The 22,943-nt window shown below is 31.6% G+C and overlaps 2 protein-coding genes across 12 annotated transcripts in view; both read right to left on the bottom strand.

Moving 5' to 3' along the window:
- Positions 1-22,943, bottom strand: part of LOC143068543 (protein-glucosylgalactosylhydroxylysine glucosidase-like) — a 270,827-nt gene that overhangs the window by 189,076 nt on the left and 58,808 nt on the right. The gene's annotated exons all lie outside the window — the stretch shown is intronic.
- Positions 1-22,943, bottom strand: part of LOC143068545 (fringe glycosyltransferase-like) — a 41,832-nt gene that overhangs the window by 13,663 nt on the left and 5,226 nt on the right. For 5 of the 10 annotated variants that reach the window (XM_076242691.1, XM_076242692.1, XM_076242684.1 and 2 more), the window contains exons 2-7: positions 22,774-22,894; positions 21,673-21,750; positions 14,804-16,113; positions 14,177-14,269; positions 11,546-11,611; positions 666-714 (exon numbers count right to left, since the gene is read on the bottom strand). In XM_076242691.1, coding sequence (XP_076098806.1) covers positions 666-714; positions 11,546-11,596 — 100 coding nt within the window. In that variant the 5' untranslated portion in view covers positions 11,597-11,611; positions 14,177-14,269; positions 14,804-16,113; positions 21,673-21,750; positions 22,774-22,894. Of the gene's footprint in view, positions 1-665; positions 715-1,781; positions 1,806-4,199; positions 4,369-11,545; positions 11,612-14,176; positions 14,270-14,803; positions 16,114-21,672; positions 21,751-22,773; positions 22,895-22,943 lie in introns of those variants that run through there. The other 5 variants (XM_076242689.1, XM_076242690.1, XM_076242688.1 and 2 more) reach the window with 5 other exon arrangements.

Below are 22,943 nucleotides of genomic sequence, written 5' to 3'. Positions count from 1 at the left end.
AAACCAAATTTCAAAAATCCTTGAATTGTAGTTCCTGAGAAAAATGTGACGAAAATTTTCAACTTGGCTATCATGTGTAAAATCATACAAGTGTTCGGTAAACAGGAAGTTGTCAAGTGATCAATCTGAAAACGCATCACACAGTATAGCTGACTTAGATAAACCCTGACAGCAAATTTCAGAAATCCTTGTATTGTAGTTCCTGAGAAAAATGTGACGAAAATTTTCAACTTGGCTATCATGTGTAAAATCATACAAGTGTTCGGTAAACAGGAAGTTGTCAAGTGATCAATCTGAAAACGCATCACACGGTATAGCTGACTTAGATAAACCCTGAAACCAAATTTCAGAAATCCTTGTATTGTAGTTCCTGAGAAAAATGCGACGAAAAATATTCATGGGACGGACGGACTGACTGACGGAAGGACAGACAGAGGTAAAACAGTATACCCCCCCTTTTTTAAAGCGGGGGTATAAAAAGCATTTTGCTTAAGAATAAATTACATTTGGTATGTTATTGTTTATCAGCATACATGTACTTCATTGTATCCCAAAATAATTTGTAAAAAAAAAGATAAAAAAATTACAGTAATTTTTAACTCAAACTTCATGCATGTAACATTAACATGTATATACCATGTATACCTGACTATAGAAAAACTTACCATGAACATTTTCTGGAATGGGTGAATCATTATCTGTAAATATATAGGTCTGAAAAGGAGAATATATAGAACTGTTATCATGTACTAGAATTAAACAATACATTTTGTTCATGACATAAAAGCTGGATGTATTTTGCACATCTAGCATATATATACAATGACTTTTATTATTATGTAAAAATTATTATGTAAAACTATATTGATTATAATTTAAAATTAAATCTACAAAGGAGTAGGTTCAGTAAGACCCCTTTTTGGCCCCAAAATAAAGCAGTTTTACAAAATTGTTAAAATGTAAACCTTTAGTTATTTATTGGACAGTAGAATGCTTCTGCTACATAAATATGGGCTGTTTTTTGACAATACAATGCACATATATCCGGTACTAGCACCATTAAGTCATGCTAAATTACTGAAATCCTCATAATTCTAGCATTTTAGTTAAATTTTAGACGGTTTTCATGTAAAACAAAAGTGGCCGCATTCGTGTTCATCCTTAATATTGAAATGTAAGTTGTATTTTATGATATAACATAACATATATAAAGGTTGAGGATGAACACGGATGCGGCCACTTTCATTTTTACCAAAAACCATCTGAAAAGTGACATTTTTCGGCATATTAGGTAGATTTTTCATATTTGAGCTTGAATCGGATCGTTTTTAATGACTAAATCTGTTATAATCTTTCACATAAACTAATTAATTCAAATAAAATAGACACTTAAGTGTTTAAAAAGTGGTCAAAATCTTTCGTCAGATGAACCTGAAATTTGAGGCCAAAATCGGTCCTTACCGGACCTACTCCTTTAATAATTTTCCTATACTTCAAAGATATTCATGTAACTTCATTATCTGTTTTCTGTATAAATTCATATTTTTTTCATTTTCTGTTTATACATGAATTTGTGTTTCTTTCATTTTCTGATTCATTTTAATAAATTTTGAACATTTACCAGGCATGTACATCATTCATGTCATTCAGAATTTCTGTTTAGCATCACAAAATTTTGTATCAAGCTTGAGTTGTCATTGATATCATCATGATCAAACTAATTTATAAAATCTTACACATGTAATTAACAATTCAAGTATAAAGGGCAACGTTCGTCATACCTTCAACATCGACTTCAATCAAATGCTTTGAATCTCTAAATGCAAGTGTTCATGCCAAACACTCACATGATACCACATGGACTTAACCTTATACAGGGAAGATAAAACCCGTGGATTCCGGTAAAAAAGTTTTGAGCGGGAAATACAAATATAAGATTTTCGGTAGGAACGAAAAATAATTAAAATAAAATATTGCTGGTAAATACAAATAAAAGATTTTCAGTCGGAACGAATTTATAGGGTCGGTCAGTAAAGGGCAAACAAACAATATTTTAATTTAAGCCTAACCAGTGTAATTTTTCTGACAAAACAGTTGGTTCAAAATTTTTTAAAATTTTTATATTTTTGTTAAAGGGTCAAAGTAAATGCATTGGCAAAGTTTTATGAAAATTAAACAAGCCAAATTAATTTAAGTGAAAGTGTTGGGTACCACCTTAAGACAAAAAAAAATTAAAACTAGTATCTCAATTGTTTGTAAAACAATTGAAAGGTCTTTCCTGTAAAAGTGATGTTTTCGTAATGTACCTTGTACGACCTTTCGTTTGATATACGACAAGCATACCTTCTAAAACTTTCCACTTTTAACACTTAATGACCTCATACGCCTACATTTTTGAGATTGGAATTATGATATAGATAACATAGAGTAGATGAGCTTTCATTTGATATGCAACAACTCTATGTTCTAGAAAGTTTGATTTTTGCACTTAATAACCCTATCCAACTAATTTTTGGAGGTCGGGATTTGATATTTCCAATGTACACATCATGACCTTTCATTTAATATACAACAACCCTATCTTAAAAGAAAATTTATTTTTTGCACTCAATGACCCCATCCAACCCATTTTTGGGAGACGTCAATTTTAAATTTGAAATGTACCTTTATGTTCTTTCATTTGATATGCGACAACCTTACCATCTGAGAAATTTGAATGTTTGCACTAAATGAACCCACTCGTCCTCCTGGGATGAAAAGGGGGTTTAAAATTTTCATTTTTAAGTAGAGTTTATTTCAGTGATATTGTTGTCTTTTTTCAACACTACCTCTACCGTTTTTTATTGGGAAAAATGCATATTTTTTATTGAAATTGGGAAATTTGTATATTTTATTCTGAACACATCTCCGATTTTTTCCTGACCTTTGCTGTCTTTTTGCACTGTTTTTTTCATGTATATTTTGGTTGTCAGACATTTTCAACCTGAAAGATACTTTCGGAGAGGGGAAAGAAACAGAAGCAATGATGGTACTTACAATGCATTGAAAACTACATGTGTTACAAACACCATGATGATTCTGATCAGAAAACCGGATCTCAAAAGTGCTTTCTAATATCAAAATGATAACATGAATACGATATTTACAAACATTACTATTACTACCAATGCCATCACTGTTTGGGGAAAATGTAAAACTTTTTGGGAGGAAATTTAAGCCATTTTTTTCAGTAATTGGGAATTTTCTCTAGGGGAAAAGGCCGAATTTCGGCTGTTATTTGAGCCAAACAATATCACTGTATTTAGACCTTCAATTTGATATATCAGATGACCCCATTTGATAAAGTGCAAAAAATGATGCAATATCAACTATATAAATAGAAGTTATGAAACTTACAAAGTCAATGCAAAACTTGAAAATTTCAAATTGAATTTTTGGCGTTTTTTCCATGGAATGTTTTTGGTATTTGGTCAAACATAGAACTATGTTAACCTCTTCAATTTCTAAAACATTTTAAGAGGTACGCTCTTGTTGATTCAGAAATACATGCCTCCGCTGGCAAAACTTCAAACTGCATTATCTCTACAGCAACAATAGATATCTCAAATCTGTTAAATGATAAATGATCTACAGTTGAAGGACAACATTATAGAAAAAGAATTGGGACAATTTCAAAGTTCACCAAGGTCACAATTAATCATCAAATATATGATGCAATACCAAACTTAAGAACCGGAAGTCGTAGAGACACGGGACTAGCACCACTTGTGCTCAACCTGTTCAGACAGTATCGAGAAGGAAATTTTTATTGATGTTTTTCCTCATTTTGTTGAGTCTGCGATTAACAGCAAAAGTAGGCGAGACACTGGGTTCCGTGGAACCCTTACGAATTTTTTTTACTATTAGCATTTGATTAAAAGCTGACGTTAATAGAGTTAACTCCCTTTAGTGTTATATACCCTTTAATACTTTGAGTAATATGCCATAAAGGGATTTTAGTCAACATACCTCAATTATTTCCACTAATATGCCATAAAGGGATTTTAGTCAACATACCTCAATTATTTCCACTAATATGCCATAAAGGGATTTTAGTCAACATACCACAATTATTTCCTCTATCAGTTTTTTATAAATTTTTGTCTCATAAAAAAAAATTGCACAGAGCAGATAGTTTAAAAAACATTTTTTACGCCTACCTTTTCCATGATCAATCGCCATTTCATATCTTCTGCTACTTAAATATCAAGTCCTGAAGCCACACATGTTTTAATTTTTGTTCACAAATGGGCAAATGGGCAATCTTAGCATTGCAATATGACTTCCCAATTTAAGGTCCAAAATAACAGTAGTTTAAAATCTGAATTCCTGAAAAGGATAAGATGACAATTTACAATTTGTATTTCCTATCATCATATTTTATTTACTGAAGCATTTTTAAATGTGTTGTGTACCTGCTGATATAGTCCAGGCAATTACTGAAAACAGTAATATTACTTTTTTATATAATATTACAAGTAAAAGTAATATTACAAAAAATAGTACTATAGTAGCATTTTCCATCTCCATATTTGGTTGCTCTGGCGTCTCTATCTGATTTTGCAGAAGTGATGAAACTGATTTTGATCCATCTTTTATTTACCATGTAATTTGATACTAAAACTATGTCATGATGTCTCCAGCCTCGAGTTAAAGGCAGCATTAGTGATTTTTAGCCTTATGTTACAGTTCTATGTAATATAGGCATTTTCTAGTAATATTACTGTTTTATTTAGTTAGAGACTATATTTCACATTTCAGTAATATAACAATATTACAGTTTTTAGTAATACAAGAATTATATTACTATTTTTTGTAATATTACTTTTACTTGTAATATTATATAAAAAAGTAATATTACAGTTTTCAGTAATTGCCTGGACTGTGATAACAGCAAAATAAAATTTCATGTAGACAAGAAAAGATACCAAAGAAGACATCATAAGTCTTAACTTGTGTCTCATTCCCTTTGATGATTACAAATAAAATATGTTTATATTAAGGGGGCTCTCCAGTATAAATCTTTTTTTTTCTTTCTAATATATGATTTCTTTATATTTTTCTATAAACATGATAAATGAACTTTATCATATACTTAATAGAACAAGAGGCTCTCAAGAGCCTGAATCGCTCACCTGGTAAACAATGCCTTATTGAACATATTGAACCATGCCAGGCAAACATGTACAGCTAACAATTCTTCAATATTAGAAATACAAGTTCTACCATGTTTACACGTTTCCTTCTAATATAATATGCATACAAGAAGAGGGGCAGGACGTTATTTTTATTACATTATAGTTACAATAAAAGAATTTTAACAATAAAATTGTTATTGTTACATTATTAAATTGTTATTCTTTCGAATTTCTTCATTCATGATTTGGATTTATTCCACTGCTGAGAAGGGGCAAGGGGCTCCAATAACAGCAAAACAGTTAAATGATTTCATTAATAACAGTTAGGCATGGACCATTTAACTTGTAGGGGGACATGGTTTTTTTTCTGGTCAGAATATTTTCTATTTTTTGGAAGTAGCACAACAAATTATTTTTTTTGCAAATTGCAAATTGAAAATTTCAGGACAGGTAGACCTTGACCTAATAAATATTTTAACTTCATAGTCTTATTTGCTCTAAATGCTGGAGTTTTTTAGATATAAGCCAAAAACTGCATTTTACCCTGTGTTCTACTTTTAGCCATGACGGCCATGTTTTTAGACAAAATAGAAAATAAAACACAAACTTTATTTTATACACCCTACTGATCATTCAGTTGAAGTTTGGTTGAATTTGGTTGAGTAGTTTTAGAGGAGAAGATTTTTTAAAGTTAGCAAATATGATGAACAAATTGTGAAAAAATTGTCATTAAAGGACAATAACCCCTTAAGGGGTCAATTGACAATTTTGGTCATATTTAACTTATTTGTAGATCTTACTTTGCTGATCATTTTTGCTGTTTACAGTTTATCTTTATCGATAATGATATTCAAGATAATGACCAACCAGATGCTCCGCAGGGCGTAGCTTTATACGACCGCAGATGTTGAACCCTGAACGGTTGGGGAAAGTATGGACACAACATTCAAGCTGGATTCAGCTCTAAATTTGGATTGTGATTAAATAGTTGACACAGCATAGGTTTCTGACACAGAATGAATGTGTTCTAATGAACTTAAAATTTTTGTTTTCTCTTAGAGCAATTCACTATGCTGTTGAATATTAATCCTCTCAAAAAAATGTTTGAAGAAATTTTCTTTTTTATTTATGAAATTTCAAATGAGAAAAATTGAACCCAATTTTTTTAATCACATCCCCCTTTCCCTTATTCCAAAACTAATCTCAATTAAAATTTCTAATGGAGTTTGCAACAATAACTACTCATTTAAATACATCATAAAATATTAAGATGTAAAAAAACTGCTTGTTATCACTGAATGGTAAAGATTATTTTAATTTATCAGTTGGTAGTAAAAAAGTGAATATACATTGTATATTGTATATAACACAGATTTAAGTTGATTCTGGACAAAGAAAGATAACTCCAATTAAAAAAAAATCTTGCTATTGCACAATATTTTGCAATTAGATATTTCTTGCTTACTATTCTGGACAAAGAAAGATAACTCTAATTAAAAAAAAATTTGCTATTTCACAATATTGTGCAATTAGATATTTCTTGCCATTGCGCAATGCTGTGCAATTGAAAAGACTTGCTATTGCACAATACTTAATATAATAATTTTAGATCCTGATTTGGACCAACTTGAAAACTGGGCCCATAATAAAAAATCTAAGTACATTTTTGGATTCAGCATATCAAAGAACCCCAAGATTTCAATTTTTGTTAAAATCAGACTAAGTTTAATTTTGGACCCTTTGGACTTTAGTGTAGACCAATTTAAAAACAGGACCAAAAATGAAGAATCTACATACACAGTTAGATTTGGTATATCAAAGAACCCCATTTATTCAATTTTTGATGAAGTCAAACAAAGTTTAATTTTGGACCCCGATTTGGACCAACTTGAAAACTGGGCCAATAATCAAGAATCTAAGTACATTTTTAGATTCAGCATATCAAAGAACCTAACTGATTCATTTTTTGTCAAAATCAAACTAAGTTTAATTTTGGACCCATTGGACCTTAATGTAGACCAATTTGAAAACAGGATCAAAAGTTAAGAATCTACATACACAGTCATGACAGTTAGATTCGGCATATCAAAGAACCCCAATTATTCAATTTTGATGAAATCAAACAAAGTTTAATTTTGGACCCTTTGGGCCTCTTATTCTGTTGGGACCAAAACTCCCAAAATCAATACCAACCTTCCTTTTATGGTCATAAACCTTGTGTTTAAATTTCATAGATTTCTATTTACTTATACTAACGTTATGGTGCGAAAACCAAGAAAAATGCTTATTTGGGTCCCTTTTTGGCCCCTAATTCCTAAACTGTTGGGACCTAAACTCCCAAAATCAATACCAACCTTCCTTTTGTAGTCATTAACATTGTGTTTAAATTTCATTGATTTCTATTTACTTAAACTAAAGTTATTGTGCGAAAACCAAGAATAATGCTTATTTGGGCCCTTTTTTGGCCCCTAATTCCTAAACTGTTAGAACCAAAACTCCCAAAATCAATCCCAACCTTCCTTTTGTGGTCATAAACCTGGTGTCAAAATTTCATAGATTTCTATTAACTTAATCTTAAGTTATTGTGCGAAAACCAAGAAAATGCTTATTTGGGCCCTTTTTGGCCCCTAATTCCTAAAATGTTGGGACCAAAACTCCCAAAGGCCCCTAATTCCTCAAATGTTGGGACCAAAACTCCCAAAATCAATACCAACCTTCCTTTTGTGGTCATAAACCTTGTGTTAAAATTTCATAGATTTCCATTCACTTTTACTAAAGTTAGAGTGCGAAAACTAAAAGTATTAGGACGACGACGACGACGCCAACGTGATAGCAATATACAACGAAAAATTTTCAAATTTTGCGGTCGTATAAAAACTGCAAAATTTCCTTAAAATTACCAATTAAGTGGCAGCAACCCAACAATGGTTTGTTTGATTCGTCTGAAAATTTCAGGGCTGATAGATCTTGACCTAATGAACATTTTTACCCCCATGTCAGATTTGCTCTAAATGCTTTCGTTTTTGAGATATAAGCCAAAAACTGCATTTGACCCCTATGTTCTATTTAAAGTAAGGGCGGCCATGTTTTTTGACGGATCAAAAATCGAAGTACACACTTTGTGCAGGATAATCTAAGGAACTATCATGCTAAGTTTCATCCAAATCCATTCAGTAGTTTCAGAGGAGAAGATGTTTGAAAAATTGTTAACGACAACAGACGACGACGACGGACGCCAAGTGATGAGAAAAGCTCACATGGCCTTTTAGGCCAGGTAGGCTAAAAATGAAATAAAAAAATTGGGTCACCGTTCATTTACGCTAACAATCTGCCTCTGAAAGAAGCATAATTTTTTGTTAATGTCCTTATTTACTGTTGAACTAATAGGAGAAAAAGAGGTAATATCGAAATAAAAAAAGAACTAAATAACAGAAATCGCTTAAATTTTACAAGTATTTAGTTTATGTACAGCTTTTTGAAAACAATAATAAAAAATATAGGTCATCGATGATTTAAAAAAGATATTTCAACTTTAATGCCAAAAAAATGTATTTTTGCATCAAAGGGAGATAATTTGGAGCTTTTTCAATGCTATAAACATATTAAAAGTCACCTGGGGGCAAACACAATTGATTTTTTTAGTTGATTTTTGTACCATATCATAAAGCAATAACTAATAGTGTGATGAATAAAATTTGTAATGAAAAAATTCGTAAGGGTTCCGCGGAACCCAGTGTCTCACCTACTTTTGCTGTAAATCGCAGGCTGAACAAAAAAAAGGAAAACAAGAGGCTGTCACAACGACAGCAAACCGTATTTATTAACATTTATTTGTGTCCTAGCAATATCACAAGAACCATTACTGATGAATAGTGAAAGGGAAAATCGTCAATATCAAGTTTGACCTCCATTTTGTCATCAGTATCAACATATTAAAATTAGAAAAGCTTAGATTGAATGGTTCATGAGTAAATGCAATAAAGTGAATGGAAACGCCATTTTACGATCTTTAAGAACCATAACTCCTGAACAGTCAAAATCGTCATTATTGAACATGTTGAACTTGACCTCTATTTTGTCATCAGTAACAACATATAAAAATTTCAAAAGCTTTGGTTGAATGGTTCATGAGAAAATGCACGGACATGACTGGAAACACCATTTTTCAATCTTTCAAGAACCATAACTCCTGAACGGTAAAAGTCAAAATCGTCATTATTGAACTTGACCTCCATTTTGTCATCAGTAACAACATATTAAAATTTGGGAAGCTTTGGTAGAACAGTTCATGTGTAAATACACGGACACGACTGAAAACTCCATTTTTCAGTCTTTCAAGAACCATAACTCCTGAACGGTAAAAGTCAAAATCGTCATTATTGAACTTGACCTCCATTTTGTCATCAGTAACAACATATTAAAATTTGGGAAGCTTTGGTAGAACAGTTCATGTGTAAATGCACGGACACGACTGGAAAAACCATTTTTCAATCTTTCAAGAACCATAACTACTGAACGGTAAAAGTCAAAATCGCCATTATTGAACTTGACCTTCATTTTGTTGTCAGTAACAACATATTAAAATTTTAAAAGCTTTGGTTGAACGGTTCATGAGTTAATGTACGGACAACATTTGATTGACGCCCGAAAAATATTGAAAAAATGAATTTAATTTTTTACAAAATTAAGTTCTGGATACTATCTTATGATCATAAACAAGCTTCTGTCCAAGTTTGGTACAAACCCAGGATAGTTTAAGAAAGTTAAAGTTAAAAAACTACCTTGATCAAAAACTTTAACCTGAACTTTGCTCTATCATTTTCTATGTTCAGTGGACCATGAAACTTGGGTCAAAACTATAATTTGGCATTAAAATTAGAAAGATCATATCATGGGGAACATGTGTACTAAGCTGAATGGACTTCAAATTCTTCAAAAACTACCTTGACCAAAAACTTAAACCTGAAGCGAACGGACACACAGATGGACGAACTAACGAACGAACGAACGGAGGCACAGACCAGAAAACATAATGCCTCTCTACTATCGTAGGTGGGGCAATCGTAGGTGGGGCATAAAAATGAAATCACATTTAAACTTTTCTTTTACACCAGAAATCAGGGACGTTCTCTGAAAGCAGGAAATATATTTCCTGACTTGTGCTCAACCTGTTCAGACGTCTCAGACTATTTTTACTCAAAAGATTTTATCCTTTAAACAGGAACAGAGGTTAAAGACAAATCCAATCAAGGTGCACTCAGTGGGTTGAAAGATGCTTCAGATTTAAGATCCCCCTTGCACACAACACAAATCATGTGGCAAGGCATTATGTTTGTTTTCCTTGATTCCAAATCATATAGAAGCTTCAAAGCAAAAAAGCTTTGATTTAAAACGTTTGATGACTGCAGCATCAGAAAGGTATAAAAAAAAAAACCAATGCATCGGAAAGATATCACTAAAAACCAACATAGAAAAAAAAAAAATTTGGACAAGAATTGCCAATAAAAATTTTCGTGTTGCAGTGATTTTACAGGGTTAGTCGTGGAAAGGGAAACAAACAATAATTAATTTTTGGGCTACATAGCTAGTTGACACACAATGAATGTTGTGTTAGAACTTAAAAAAATTAAATTGGACATTTACCTGCTATGGTCCAATATACAAAATCTAAATACATGATTTGATTCAGCATATTTTAAAAAGAACCCCAACAATTCAATTTTTGATGAAATCAAAGAAAGTTCAATTTTGGAACCTCTAGAACTCAATATGGACCAATTTGATAAAGGGGCCCAGACATCACAAATCTAAATAAACGATTAGAATCGGCATATCAAAGAACCCCAATAGTTCAATTTTTGATGAAATCAAACAAAGTTTAATTTTGGACCCTTTTGGCCCCTCATTCCTAAACTGTTGGAACCAAAACTCTAAAAATCAATCACAATCTTCCTTTTGTGGTCATAGATTTCTATTTACTTATACATACTAAAGTTATTATCCCAAAATCATTGGTCTTGGATGACGCTCAACAAGGCAGATGACAACAACGTATAACAAATATCAACTAAATTTTTTTTAATTATTTTTGCGGTTGTATCAAACGGACATATAAACCCATAACGTTAAAAGTGAATGTACCCAAATTCATGCTTCATTAAAAATTTGTGTGAATAAGCATTGTGCATACATTTTTTATATTATTTGGTTGATGCAAACTTCAGTTAGAGAATGGAAACAGAAAATTCAGCATTGTTTCCATAATTGTAAAGAAATATTTAACTTAAATGGAAATTAAGACCTCATTTAACACAAAATTAAAAATAAAAGGTTGAAAAATAAAAGGCAAAGCTACAATATTTACAAACCTTTCGGCTCACTAATGCCATGAATTGATAGCCATACCACAGTGGTAACATCCTGTGTTATCTGATCTAGAAAAGAAAAAAAATACAAAAATAAATATGTAGTAAATATATATACTGTCTTAAGTGTTGAGGTACAATATCCAATAAAGAAAAATAAATCTAACATTAAGACGAAGTTGCAAGTGTTGAATTAATATTTCTGAATGCAGTTGTTTGCCAGCCCAGAATTCCATCAATTGAGGGCAGTATGTTTATTATACTAAGTGCTTGCAGAAATTAATCCCAACTACATAAGCCAAGGTTGTTTATAATTATTAGGATTTTAAATAGCATGAAACATAACCAGTGCTTAACAATTGTAAAGTATTGTGTAACTTATATACAGAACTGTTAACGTTGGATTATGTTGCTTGATGAATTTGGTGATTAGATTTTGTCAGTTGTCATGGTTGTTGTAGGATTTTTCTTGGATTTCAGTATTTCTGTTATTCTACTTTTTTTGTTATGTATAACAGCACTTACAAAAAGATTTTAATCATTTTAATTAGCCAAACATCATGTAGTCGCCAGAAATATGGTCATTGTATCAAAGCACATGTGAATGGTTCCAGTATGAAAAGAAGATAATTACACTTTTGCGAGATATGAACAAAGAAATGTTTAGCAACATTTTGAAAGCATATATTTCATGCTATTTTCATTGCATGAAGTTTTAGAAGAACAATAATGTATACAAAATCATACATGTACATGTATTATTGGGGAAAAAAAATAAAAGCAAAGGAAGGGTGCTTTGGCTGTCGTCTTTCATCCTAAGGTCATGGTCAAATGGTGAGTACCCTGATTTAACATAAGTGAATTTCTTTGTTAGTGTGAGTAACCCTGCAAAGACGCCATTGGCATGGCAACAATTAATAAAAGTATATTTCAGGTGTAAGTAGGATGACAAAAGTATCTCTTATATTTGGAACTTGTAGCTTAACCAGTCAGGGGACTTACTGAAATCAGTGATTTTTAAATCCCTTATTTGAGTAGCAAATTCGAGGTTTTGTCACAAATTGGGATTTTGTAGTTTTTTCAAAATTTTAAACACATAGGTTTAAATAACATATTTTAATTAGTAAAATTAAAAAAAATATGAACTTTTTGCTTCTTTTAAGTAGCAAGGTTTATGCCTTTGATGCTATCATTTACCTGAAAATTCTATTTTAGTTGAAAAAATGCTATAATAATGGCTTTACATAATGAACTGATACTTTCTTAAAAGATTTTTCACAGCAGTGGGAGTATTTTTCCTGTGAAGTTCAAGGTTTCATCTTTCAGATTATGTAATAAAATTCTACTGTTCGCGATACAAATTTCACTGTTCGGGGGTGTTGAAATTAGTGGGGGTTATTAAAATAATGATACTTAAAGAAGTGATTTTTGGGAAGGAAATTGAGGTCTGATACTTAAACAAGTGATTTTTATGTCATTATCCTAGATTCAGTACAAGGTCATCACCTGAAATGACCTGGTCATCCTAGACAACACAGATGTTGGTTCTGATAAGTTTAGAAACATAATTAGTCTCTGGATCATTAGTATTCTATATTTAAAGCTACATAATATTAAATCACTTCTTCTAGTGATTAATTTGTACTACATGTACTTAAATAGGTGATTATTAAAGAAAGACAACTCTAACTTCCAACCTTTATGGAAATAATGTTACTTGAATCAGTGATTTAGAAAATCACTTGTTTAAGTAAGTCCCCTGACTGTTAACAGTGGAAAAGGTGTTTTCTAGAATTGATGCCACAGTAAACCAATCTTATTTCTCGGATTTAAACAAATGAGTAAAGGTTCTGTGCTACAAGAAAAAAAAGTATCATAAGTATAATGTGTACATACATTTTGAATTTATTTTGCATTTTTTACAAAAAATATTTACATGGTAATAATGAGAAGTTCTGTTAATATTCACATGCAAATTTCAAAAACGCACACATGACATAGAGGGAATAAAAAGCCATATCTAGTTGTTACAATGGTCAACAAATATGGTCATAATTTAACTTAGGACTCAATAAAAACCAGCGCATCCCAGCTGGAGAAAACTCTGCAAATTTTGTTTGTTTTTGGATTTGCAAATTTTAAATTCTTCTTCTTGTCTTTATCATGTTTATGTGTTTACAGATTTTTTTACATCATTTATTAATCTCCCACATTCATGACATTTGAATCAAATGATTGATGATTTGAAACAATCACATGGTCACAGTGTGCGGACATATAACGCATCCAAAGACGATTGTGTAAGATTTATTTTAATTCATTCAGAAGTTATATTATAACTTGCTTATTTATAAAAATCTGACATTTTTTTTTTTTAATATTGCAATGTATTGTAATGAAAGAAAAAACAGTGTATCGTAATTTTCTGTCGATAAACACATCTACATATTTTGTTCTTGTTATCTACAGAGTTTTATAAAATTCTGTTGAGTGGTTTTAGAGGAGTTGGGATGACTAGAACAGGACTGATGGACAAAGTCAAAAACATTATACCCTACAGAACTTTGATCCATGGGTTATAATTAATGTACATGAAATAAAAATCTCAGACATAAGAGATTTTATTTTACTTACACACAATTTTCCTTTAGGATCCCCCATGATGCAAACTGTTACATGTCAGTTCTTACCATGCTGACCAAACCAATCACTCTGTTTTTCTCGATACTGTAACAAAAAAGAAAGATACATGTATAACAAAGGTATATGTTCCATACTCCAAGGTATATCTAAAAGTAAATGTCCATAAAAACTGTCAATACAAAATCCCACTATCATATCACTATTAGGTAAAAATACCATTTTTTTTTAATCATTGTTAATGTTCCATTTTCTGTTCATCGTTCCAGAGTTTTATTTTTTTTACACTATCTACACGTATAGTATATAAATACAAATGGTGTTGTGATGTAAACAAATGACACCATAATGACATTTATGTGGTGAAAACAAATACTTTTGCAGTATAAGCTATTTATTTGTCTAGCAAATATGAATAATTGCATACAATTCACATTTTGTATCATAATCCTTCATGCTTAACAAATAAATTATATACATGTACATGTAATCTGGCATATTTGACTGTAAACACTGAATTTGACTGAGAATGTGTATGTATGCATTGAAAGAAGTGAGCTCCTTCTTCATGTGTTCATTAGAAAAAAAATCTAAATTTTATGCATTTGAATAGTTATATACCTTTTATGGCAGGAATTTCATTGCAAACTCCATGATTATTAAAATCTGCTGAGGCTTGAGGTCCTTTAGGATATCCAGTTGTGATTGGTCTTAGTTGATTGTTCAGACTATATGTCTCTTCCAGACATGCATCTGATCCATGGTTTGATACAGTTAATTTTCTCTCCTGAATCTTCACAGAACTGAGCACACTGTAACATTTTCAACATCTCGAATCAGCTGACACTGCTCATGATCACATGCTGAGTATAATTCTAGCCTTTTTGGGTAACTGAGAAGTCAAGTAATGCAATGGTCTGCACGTCTACTCTGAGATGCACAATGTACATGACGTAGTTTAAAATCAATTTTAAGGCACTGCTTTGCTGTAGAAAGCTTATTCTTACAAAACTTGGGCTGTTCATTTGACATACATGTGGATCCCTTATTATGAAGCTCTTCAATCATCTCTTCAAGTCGTGTAAATGTGTCATTTTCATCTGCTGCAATATTGTCTAGACCTTGTAAACTTGTTCTTTATGAAGCTGCATATGTTTGTAAGATTCTATACAAGGATGATTTTCTTAATGGAGTAAAGTCAGTTTTTTCACAATAAGAAAGATATATATCATATATATATTAACCATCTGTGAAAGACATACTGTTCTGACTACATCTGGAATACTTAGACTTTTGCCACAGAGTCCAATTTCATATCTGGTGTTTCATACATTTAACTAACTGATTGAACAAAACAGGAGTCAGTTAAGAATGCCATAGAATGTTTTAATTTGACAGTGTTCATCCTTTGTCTGGGGTATTTTTCTTTGACCATGTCAACTAATCCTGTGGTTTCAATATCTAATATTTAGACTGATAATACACGTAGCTTGAAATGTTAGGTATGTATCTGTTTATATCTGATTTTGTGTATTTTTTGGACAGAACAGCCAGCAGTTGCTACTTTAATACATTGTTTTCAGTCTGTATGTTCATCTTAAATAATGTTAATATAAATCCTTCAGGTAATGAAGTTGTAATTCCAGAAGATAGTATTGCTTTCTTTTAAATTCATCAGACTGGCCAGGTGCAATTCAAATATGTGTGATACTACTTCCTCAGTTTTTCGTGTATAGTATCTTTTGGTGCAGTCTGATGTACTATTCCAAGTTGTTTTAGTTGCAATTTTAAGGAACTCACAGTATTATTTGAGATCAGTGTCAAACAGTTATTAACATTACCAAGTTGATGATCAGTACATGTACTTCCCTGTGCCACAAAAATTCTGACGTCTGACTCCAATTTGATATCTGTGAATCTGTAATAGATCCCTGAAATAAAAGAATACAATTAACAGATATCTATGAACATGATACATTAATAATTCTTATAATAATATGATTTGCAGATATCAATAAATAATTGAACGGGATTGGTCAATTTCATTATTCCCCCTTGGTTTACACTTCAATAAATATAAAAAAGAAGATGTGGTATGATTGCCAATGAGACAACTATCAACAAAAGACCAAAATGATACAAACATTAACAACTATAGGTCACTGTACAGCCTTCAACAATTATCAAAGCCCATACCGCATAGTCAGCTATAATAGGCCCCGATAAGACAATGTAAAACAATTCAAACGAGAAAATGATACATTAATAATTCTTATAATAATATGATTTGCATATATCAATAAATACTTGAACAGGATTGGTCAATTTCATTATTCCCCCTTGGTTTACACTCCAATAAATATAAAAAAAGATGTGGTATGATTGCCAATGAGACAACTATCCACAAAAGACCAAAATGACACAGACATTAACAACTATAGGTCACTGTACGGCCTTCAACAATGATCAAAGCCCATACCCCATAGTCAGCTATAATAGGCCCTGATAAGACAATGTAAAACAATTCAAACGAGAAAACTAACGGTCTATTTATGTAAAACAAGAGGCTGTCACAACAACAGCAAACCAAATTTATTAACATTTATTTGTATCCTGCCAATACCACAAGAACCATAACTGAACCACGGTGAAAATGAAAATCGTCAATATCAAATTTGACCTCCATTTTAAAATTTGAAAAGCTTAGGTTGAACTCCTGAACGGTAAAATTCAAAATCGTCATTATTAAACTTGACCTCCATTTTGTCATCAGTAACAACATATTAAAATTTGAGAAGCTTTGGTTGAACAGTTTATGTGTAAATGCACGGACACAACTGGAAATGCCATTTTTCAGTCTTTCAAGAACCATAACTCCTGAACGGCAAAAGTCAAAATCGTCATTATTGAACTTGACCTCCATTTTGTCATCAGTAACAACATATTAAAATTTGAAAAGCTTTGGTTGAACAGTTCATGGGTAAATGCACGGACACGACTGGAAAAGCCATTTTTCAATCTTTCAAGAACCATAACTCCTGAACGGTAAAAGTCAAAATCATCATTATTGGACTTGACCTTCATTTGGTTGTCTGTAACAACATATTAAAATTTGAAAAGCTTTGGTTGAACGGTTCATGAGTAAATGCACGGACAATATTTAGTTGCTGCCCGGCCGCCCGCCCAACCGGTTGCCCGCTGTACATCCCCAAATCAATAACCGACATTTTTGTCACAAAAATCCGGTTAAAAATGAACGAACAACAAATATGTAACACATAAACAAACGTAAAACCACTGAATTACAGGCTCCTGATTTCATGTTTCTGAAACCACTTTCATAAACTTCAGTGATCTATTCATGCGCAATACACATGCATAAAAGGATCCCAGGATTTTCATCAAATTGAGATTGAAAAACAAATAAACATAACAGTAGACTTTTTTCTATTTAATGCACATATAACAGAAAAAAACAAGAATGTGTCCATATATCGTACACGGATGCCCCACTATCATTTTACATGTTCACTGGACCGTGAAATTGGGGTCAATACTTTAATTTGGCATTAAAATTGGAAAGATCATATCATAGTTAATATGTGTACTAAGTTTCAAGTTGATTGGACTTCAACTTCATCAAAAACTACCTTGACCAAAAACTTTAACCTGAGCTTCACACTATCTTCTTCTTTGTTCAGTGGACCATGAAATTGGGGTCAATACTTTAATTTGACTTTAAAATTAGAAAGATCATATCATAGGGAACATGTGTACTAAGTTACAAATTGATTGGACTTCAACTTCATCAAAAACTACCTCAACCAAAAACTTTAACCTTAAGTCTTTCCACTTTTCTGTGGAAAGACTTATTGTTTTTGTTCTGATTAGTATTATTATTAGGTCTTTCCACTTTTCTGTGGAAAGAACTATTGTATTTGTTCTGATTATTATTATTATTATTATATTTTTTTTTCCGACAAATTTTGTTCTTGCGATAAATGTTTGTTTCGCAATATGTCGCTTAAATATTTCTCATAATGTATCGTATAGTTTATGCGCTTTTAAATTTCACCCTGCTAAGCCGAACCATTTTCTTTGTAAAAGTTATCTCCCTATTCACTGTTTTTCATCTGTGTGCATCTCCTTCATAACAAAAAAAGATATCGACAAAATTCTTTTTACAAATTGTTCGTTACATCCTCAGTAATTTTTGGCTTATTTGGATCGAAGCGATCATTTATGTTCATTTAACTCATAAACAGTTAACCGTATAACCCTGGAATGTTTTTATTTGAGTCCCCTAGGTCCTAACTTAGAAAATGAGGTCAAGGTCAAAGGTCAAGGTCAAGTTCTCAATTGTGACTTTTGCTTGTTTTTGCATTTTCTCCGACACTTTGAAAGATACATACTAAAGAACAAGTGCAAAATGTCTGCTTCATTGTAATGAAGATATGCTACATTTAGTCTTATACAATTTAATGGCATCTTATAGGAGTTGTTGCCCCTCAAATGTCTTGATATGAGGTTATTTGATTATGACTTCAACTAAGTTCATTATAAAGGCATTTGACCTTGTACAAAAGATTAGGTGACAAATGACCTTGAAAAATGACTACCGGAAGTGACCTTGAGAAAACCGGAAGTAGCCTTTTTTGCAATTTTTTCATCTCAAAGTACCCAGAATCAATATATTTTGTCATATAGATACATAAACTGATTACTGGAGACGAAACATGACTTCCAACAAACCGGAAGTGGCCAATTATTTCCCCTTCTACATACAATAGTATATAGAAACTATATATTTTTGGAATCAGTGTGAAATAAGCTATCATATGAGACCGGAAGTGACATTTATTTCACCGGAAGTAGCATATTATCTCCCTTTTATCACTCAAAAACATAATTAAACCATTATTTATCTCATCAGTATGAAGAAACTATCTTCTTATCAAAATTTCTTTGGTGTGGAAAGACTTTCAATTGTTCTCTGAACAATTGGTTTTTAATTGTATTTGTTCTGATTATTATTTTTTTTTTTTCCCCGCCACATTCTAAAATTTTTGTTTCGCAATATGTCGCTTATGTTGGCCAATAATCAAAAATCTAAGTACATTTTTAGATTCAGCATATCAAGGTGTAATACCATCATTGATTTTCCCCTATTAATCTTTGTTAAATTTGCACTTTTCAAAAAAATGTGCAGAATTTATCTTTGTTTCAAATAAAGAAATACTTGGCATGAGTAAAGTTTTATCCTGTCCAGTACTATAGAAAAAAATTCACATAACATTTAATTACATATAAGAAAATAACCATCATTGGAAGTTAATCAATCAAATGTCTCCCCTTATTTTATCTGTGTACAAGGTTTAGTCACCATGTAACCTCAAGATTACAAAATTTTCTATAGAAATCCAAAATCCAAAATAATGGTGTTTTGAAATACCCAAGACATATGTTTATGACACAGAAATGTTTTTACTGCAATAAAATGTAGGATTAATTACCTACAACTGTCAAATTCAAGGGAATATTTTTTTAGACCTACTTTCATATACAACCGGATGTGACGTACCATGATTTGGTGGTATTACACCTAGAACCCCAAGGATTCAATTTTTGTTAAAATCAAACTAAGTTTAATTTTGGACCCTTTGGACCTTAATGTAGACCAATTTGAACACGGGACCAAAAATTAAGAATCTACATACACAGTAACATTTTTTGTAGATTCGGCATATCAAAGAACCCCAATTATTCAATTTTTGATGAAATCAAACAAAGTTTAATTTTGGACCCTTATTCCTGAACTGTTGGGACCAAAACTCAATCCCAACCTTCCTTTCATGGTCATAAACCTTGTGTTTAAATTTCATAAATTTCTATTAACTTATACTAAAGTTATGGTACGAAAACCAAGAAAAATGCTTATTTGGGCCCCTTTTTTTACCCTAATTCCGAAACAGTTGGAACCAAAACACCCAAAATCAATCCCAACCTTCCTTTTGTGGTCATAAACTTTGTGTCAAAATATCATTGATTTCTATTCACTTAAACTAAAGTTATAGTGCGAAAACCTAGAAAATGCTTATTTGGGCCCTTTTTGGCCCCTAATTCCTAAACTGATGGGACCAAAACTTTCAAAATCAATCCCACCTTCCTTTTATGGTCATAAACCTTGTGTTTGAATTTCAAAGATTTCTATTTACTTAAACTAAAGTTTTAGTGCGAAAACCAAAAGTATTCGGACGACGACAACGACGCTGACCCCAACGTGATACCAATAAACGACCAAAAAATTTTCAATTTTTGCCATCGTATAAAAAGTAGTGTTTAGTGTTTCTTCATTACAATTTACAATGTAAACTAAAAGATGAGTTTGAGAATAATCATAGACAACAATAGGGCAAACTCATTTTGGTTGGGGGAGGGGGGGGGGGGAAGATAGAAAGAAGGGAAATTTCAAACAAACAGTATATTCATGATACTTGGCGAATAAAATAATAAAGTGGCGAAAAATATATTGTTCTGGCGAAAGAGGTGGCAAAATTAATAATTGACCCAGGGGAAACCCTGCTCACAAACTTGACATATATATATATATACAAATCTGAATATTTAGTTTGTGAGTTAATCGCCCCGGTTTACACAGCCATTACAGCAATAACCTCTAGAAAAAATGTGTTTAATCCTATAATGTTCATGATGTTTGCAAGTATTGAAGGTATATAAAACTCTATGTTTTAAATTTCTCAAATAAACCAATATTAAGGTATAATCTTAGGCTACATGAACATGCTAATTGTCATCATATTCATGATATTGGATGGCTGTGAGACTTACTGTATCTATCCTAAATTTCTAATCAATAATAATTTTATAAAAATTTAAATTATATAAAATTATATCATGTATATTAAAATTGGATTGTGATTAAATATTTGACACATCAAAAGTTCCTGACTTAAAGAATTTGATCAAAGAACTTAATAATATGACATGTATGACATTACATTACCTTCTGTATTACCCAATATTCTAAATCTAAATACACATGGTTAGATTCAGCATATCAGAAACCCCAAGAATTAAATTTTTGATAAAATCAAACAAAGCTTAATTTGAACATAAATTTGGACCAATTTGATACAAAGGCTCAAATCAAAATCTAAATATAGCCAATATGATTAATTTTTATTGAAATCGAACGAAATTTAATTGGTCTCTGAAATTTAAGAAAATTTGAAAACTGGACACAAACACTAAAATATGGATACAAATTTCATTTTTTCTTCTTATTAAAGTCAAACAAAGTTTAATTTTGGACCCTTTATATATGTACTTCTTATTGGCTATTCAGTTTGAGAGGAGAAGATTGAAAGATGTAATTTGAAGAACAGCAGATGTAAAAATGCCAGCTGCCACTCATCCAACAAGAGCTCACAAAGCAGTTGAAGTTATTATCCATCATTGTCCATAATTACCTTATCACTGGTTTGAGATGCATACACATATTTTCTTTTCCTAGTATTGTAATGACTCTCTGGATCAAATTGATTTTCCTGCAAAAATTATGAAATTTTAACAAGAAGGCATGCAATGTCATATTACAAATACCAATTATCCCCCTGGTAGTTCCAATTTTCTGCTTACAGGCAGTACATGTACATTGTGTAGGTGTTTGATAGATCTGAAAAGTGCTCAAATATTACAAGTTATCACTGTGAAGCTCATACATAAAATAGTCAGTATAAGAAGTAGTTTCAGAGAAACATGTGACTGAAATTGAGTCACTGAATTTTTTAGGACCAACTGGCCAAGGACAAATGGAGTGACACAATATAGCTCCTACTTTTAGAGTTAACACAGTTTTATTTACAGATCATTACATAAAAAAAATTTAAAAATCATTTGAAGTCCTTTTCATGCTTTTCGGGCAGATCATTACATATTTTTTTTTCTTTCAATTTCATTTTAAGTCCTTTTCGACCAAGTTTTCATTTATGCCAATCAAAGTTACTTTTTTTTTTAAATTTTTGATCATTTCCAGATCATTGACAAATTAAAACATGAATATTTAATCAAAGCATGCAAAGTATTAACAAGAATGTGTCCATAGTACACGGATGCCCCACTCGCATTATCATTTTCTATGTTCAGTAGACCATGAAATTGGGGTCAAAACTCTAATTTGGCAATTAAATTAGAAAGATCATATCATAGGGAACATGTGTACTAAGTTTGAAGTTGATTGGACTTCAACTTCATCAAAAACTACCTTGACCAAAAACTTTAACCTGAACGAACAGACAGACAGACAGACGGAAGGATGGACGGTTGGAAGGCCGACAGACGCACAGACCAGAAAACATTATTCCCCTCTACTATCGTAGGTAGTAGACCATAAAAATGTAAGAACTTTACATTTTTGATATATTAGATTTTTTTCATGACTTACATGTACTGGACTAGACAATCATAATGAACTACATGTACATGTATAAAGTATACATTACATGTACATGTTTATAGCTACATGAACTAAGAACATTTTTTTTAAAAGTTTTGTTTGTACATGTACATACATCTATTAATGGCTCCGGTGGTACTTGTAGCTGAGCTGGTAAATTCTCTTCCTCAGTCATACATGTAGCATTCTTTTGACTGCATCTCTTGTATATATGTTGTAGCAGACTATACATAATCCTGTGCAAATTGAAGAAAAAAATCATATGTCATAAGCTGTCCATGTTAT

The sequence above is a fragment of the Mytilus galloprovincialis genome, chromosome 3, assembly GCF_965363235.1.
Source record: "Mytilus galloprovincialis chromosome 3, xbMytGall1.hap1.1, whole genome shotgun sequence".
Taxonomy (NCBI): domain Eukaryota; kingdom Metazoa; phylum Mollusca; class Bivalvia; order Mytilida; family Mytilidae; genus Mytilus; species Mytilus galloprovincialis.
Note: the sequence above shows the minus strand (reverse complement) of the source record. Positions and strands in the feature narration are given on the sequence as shown.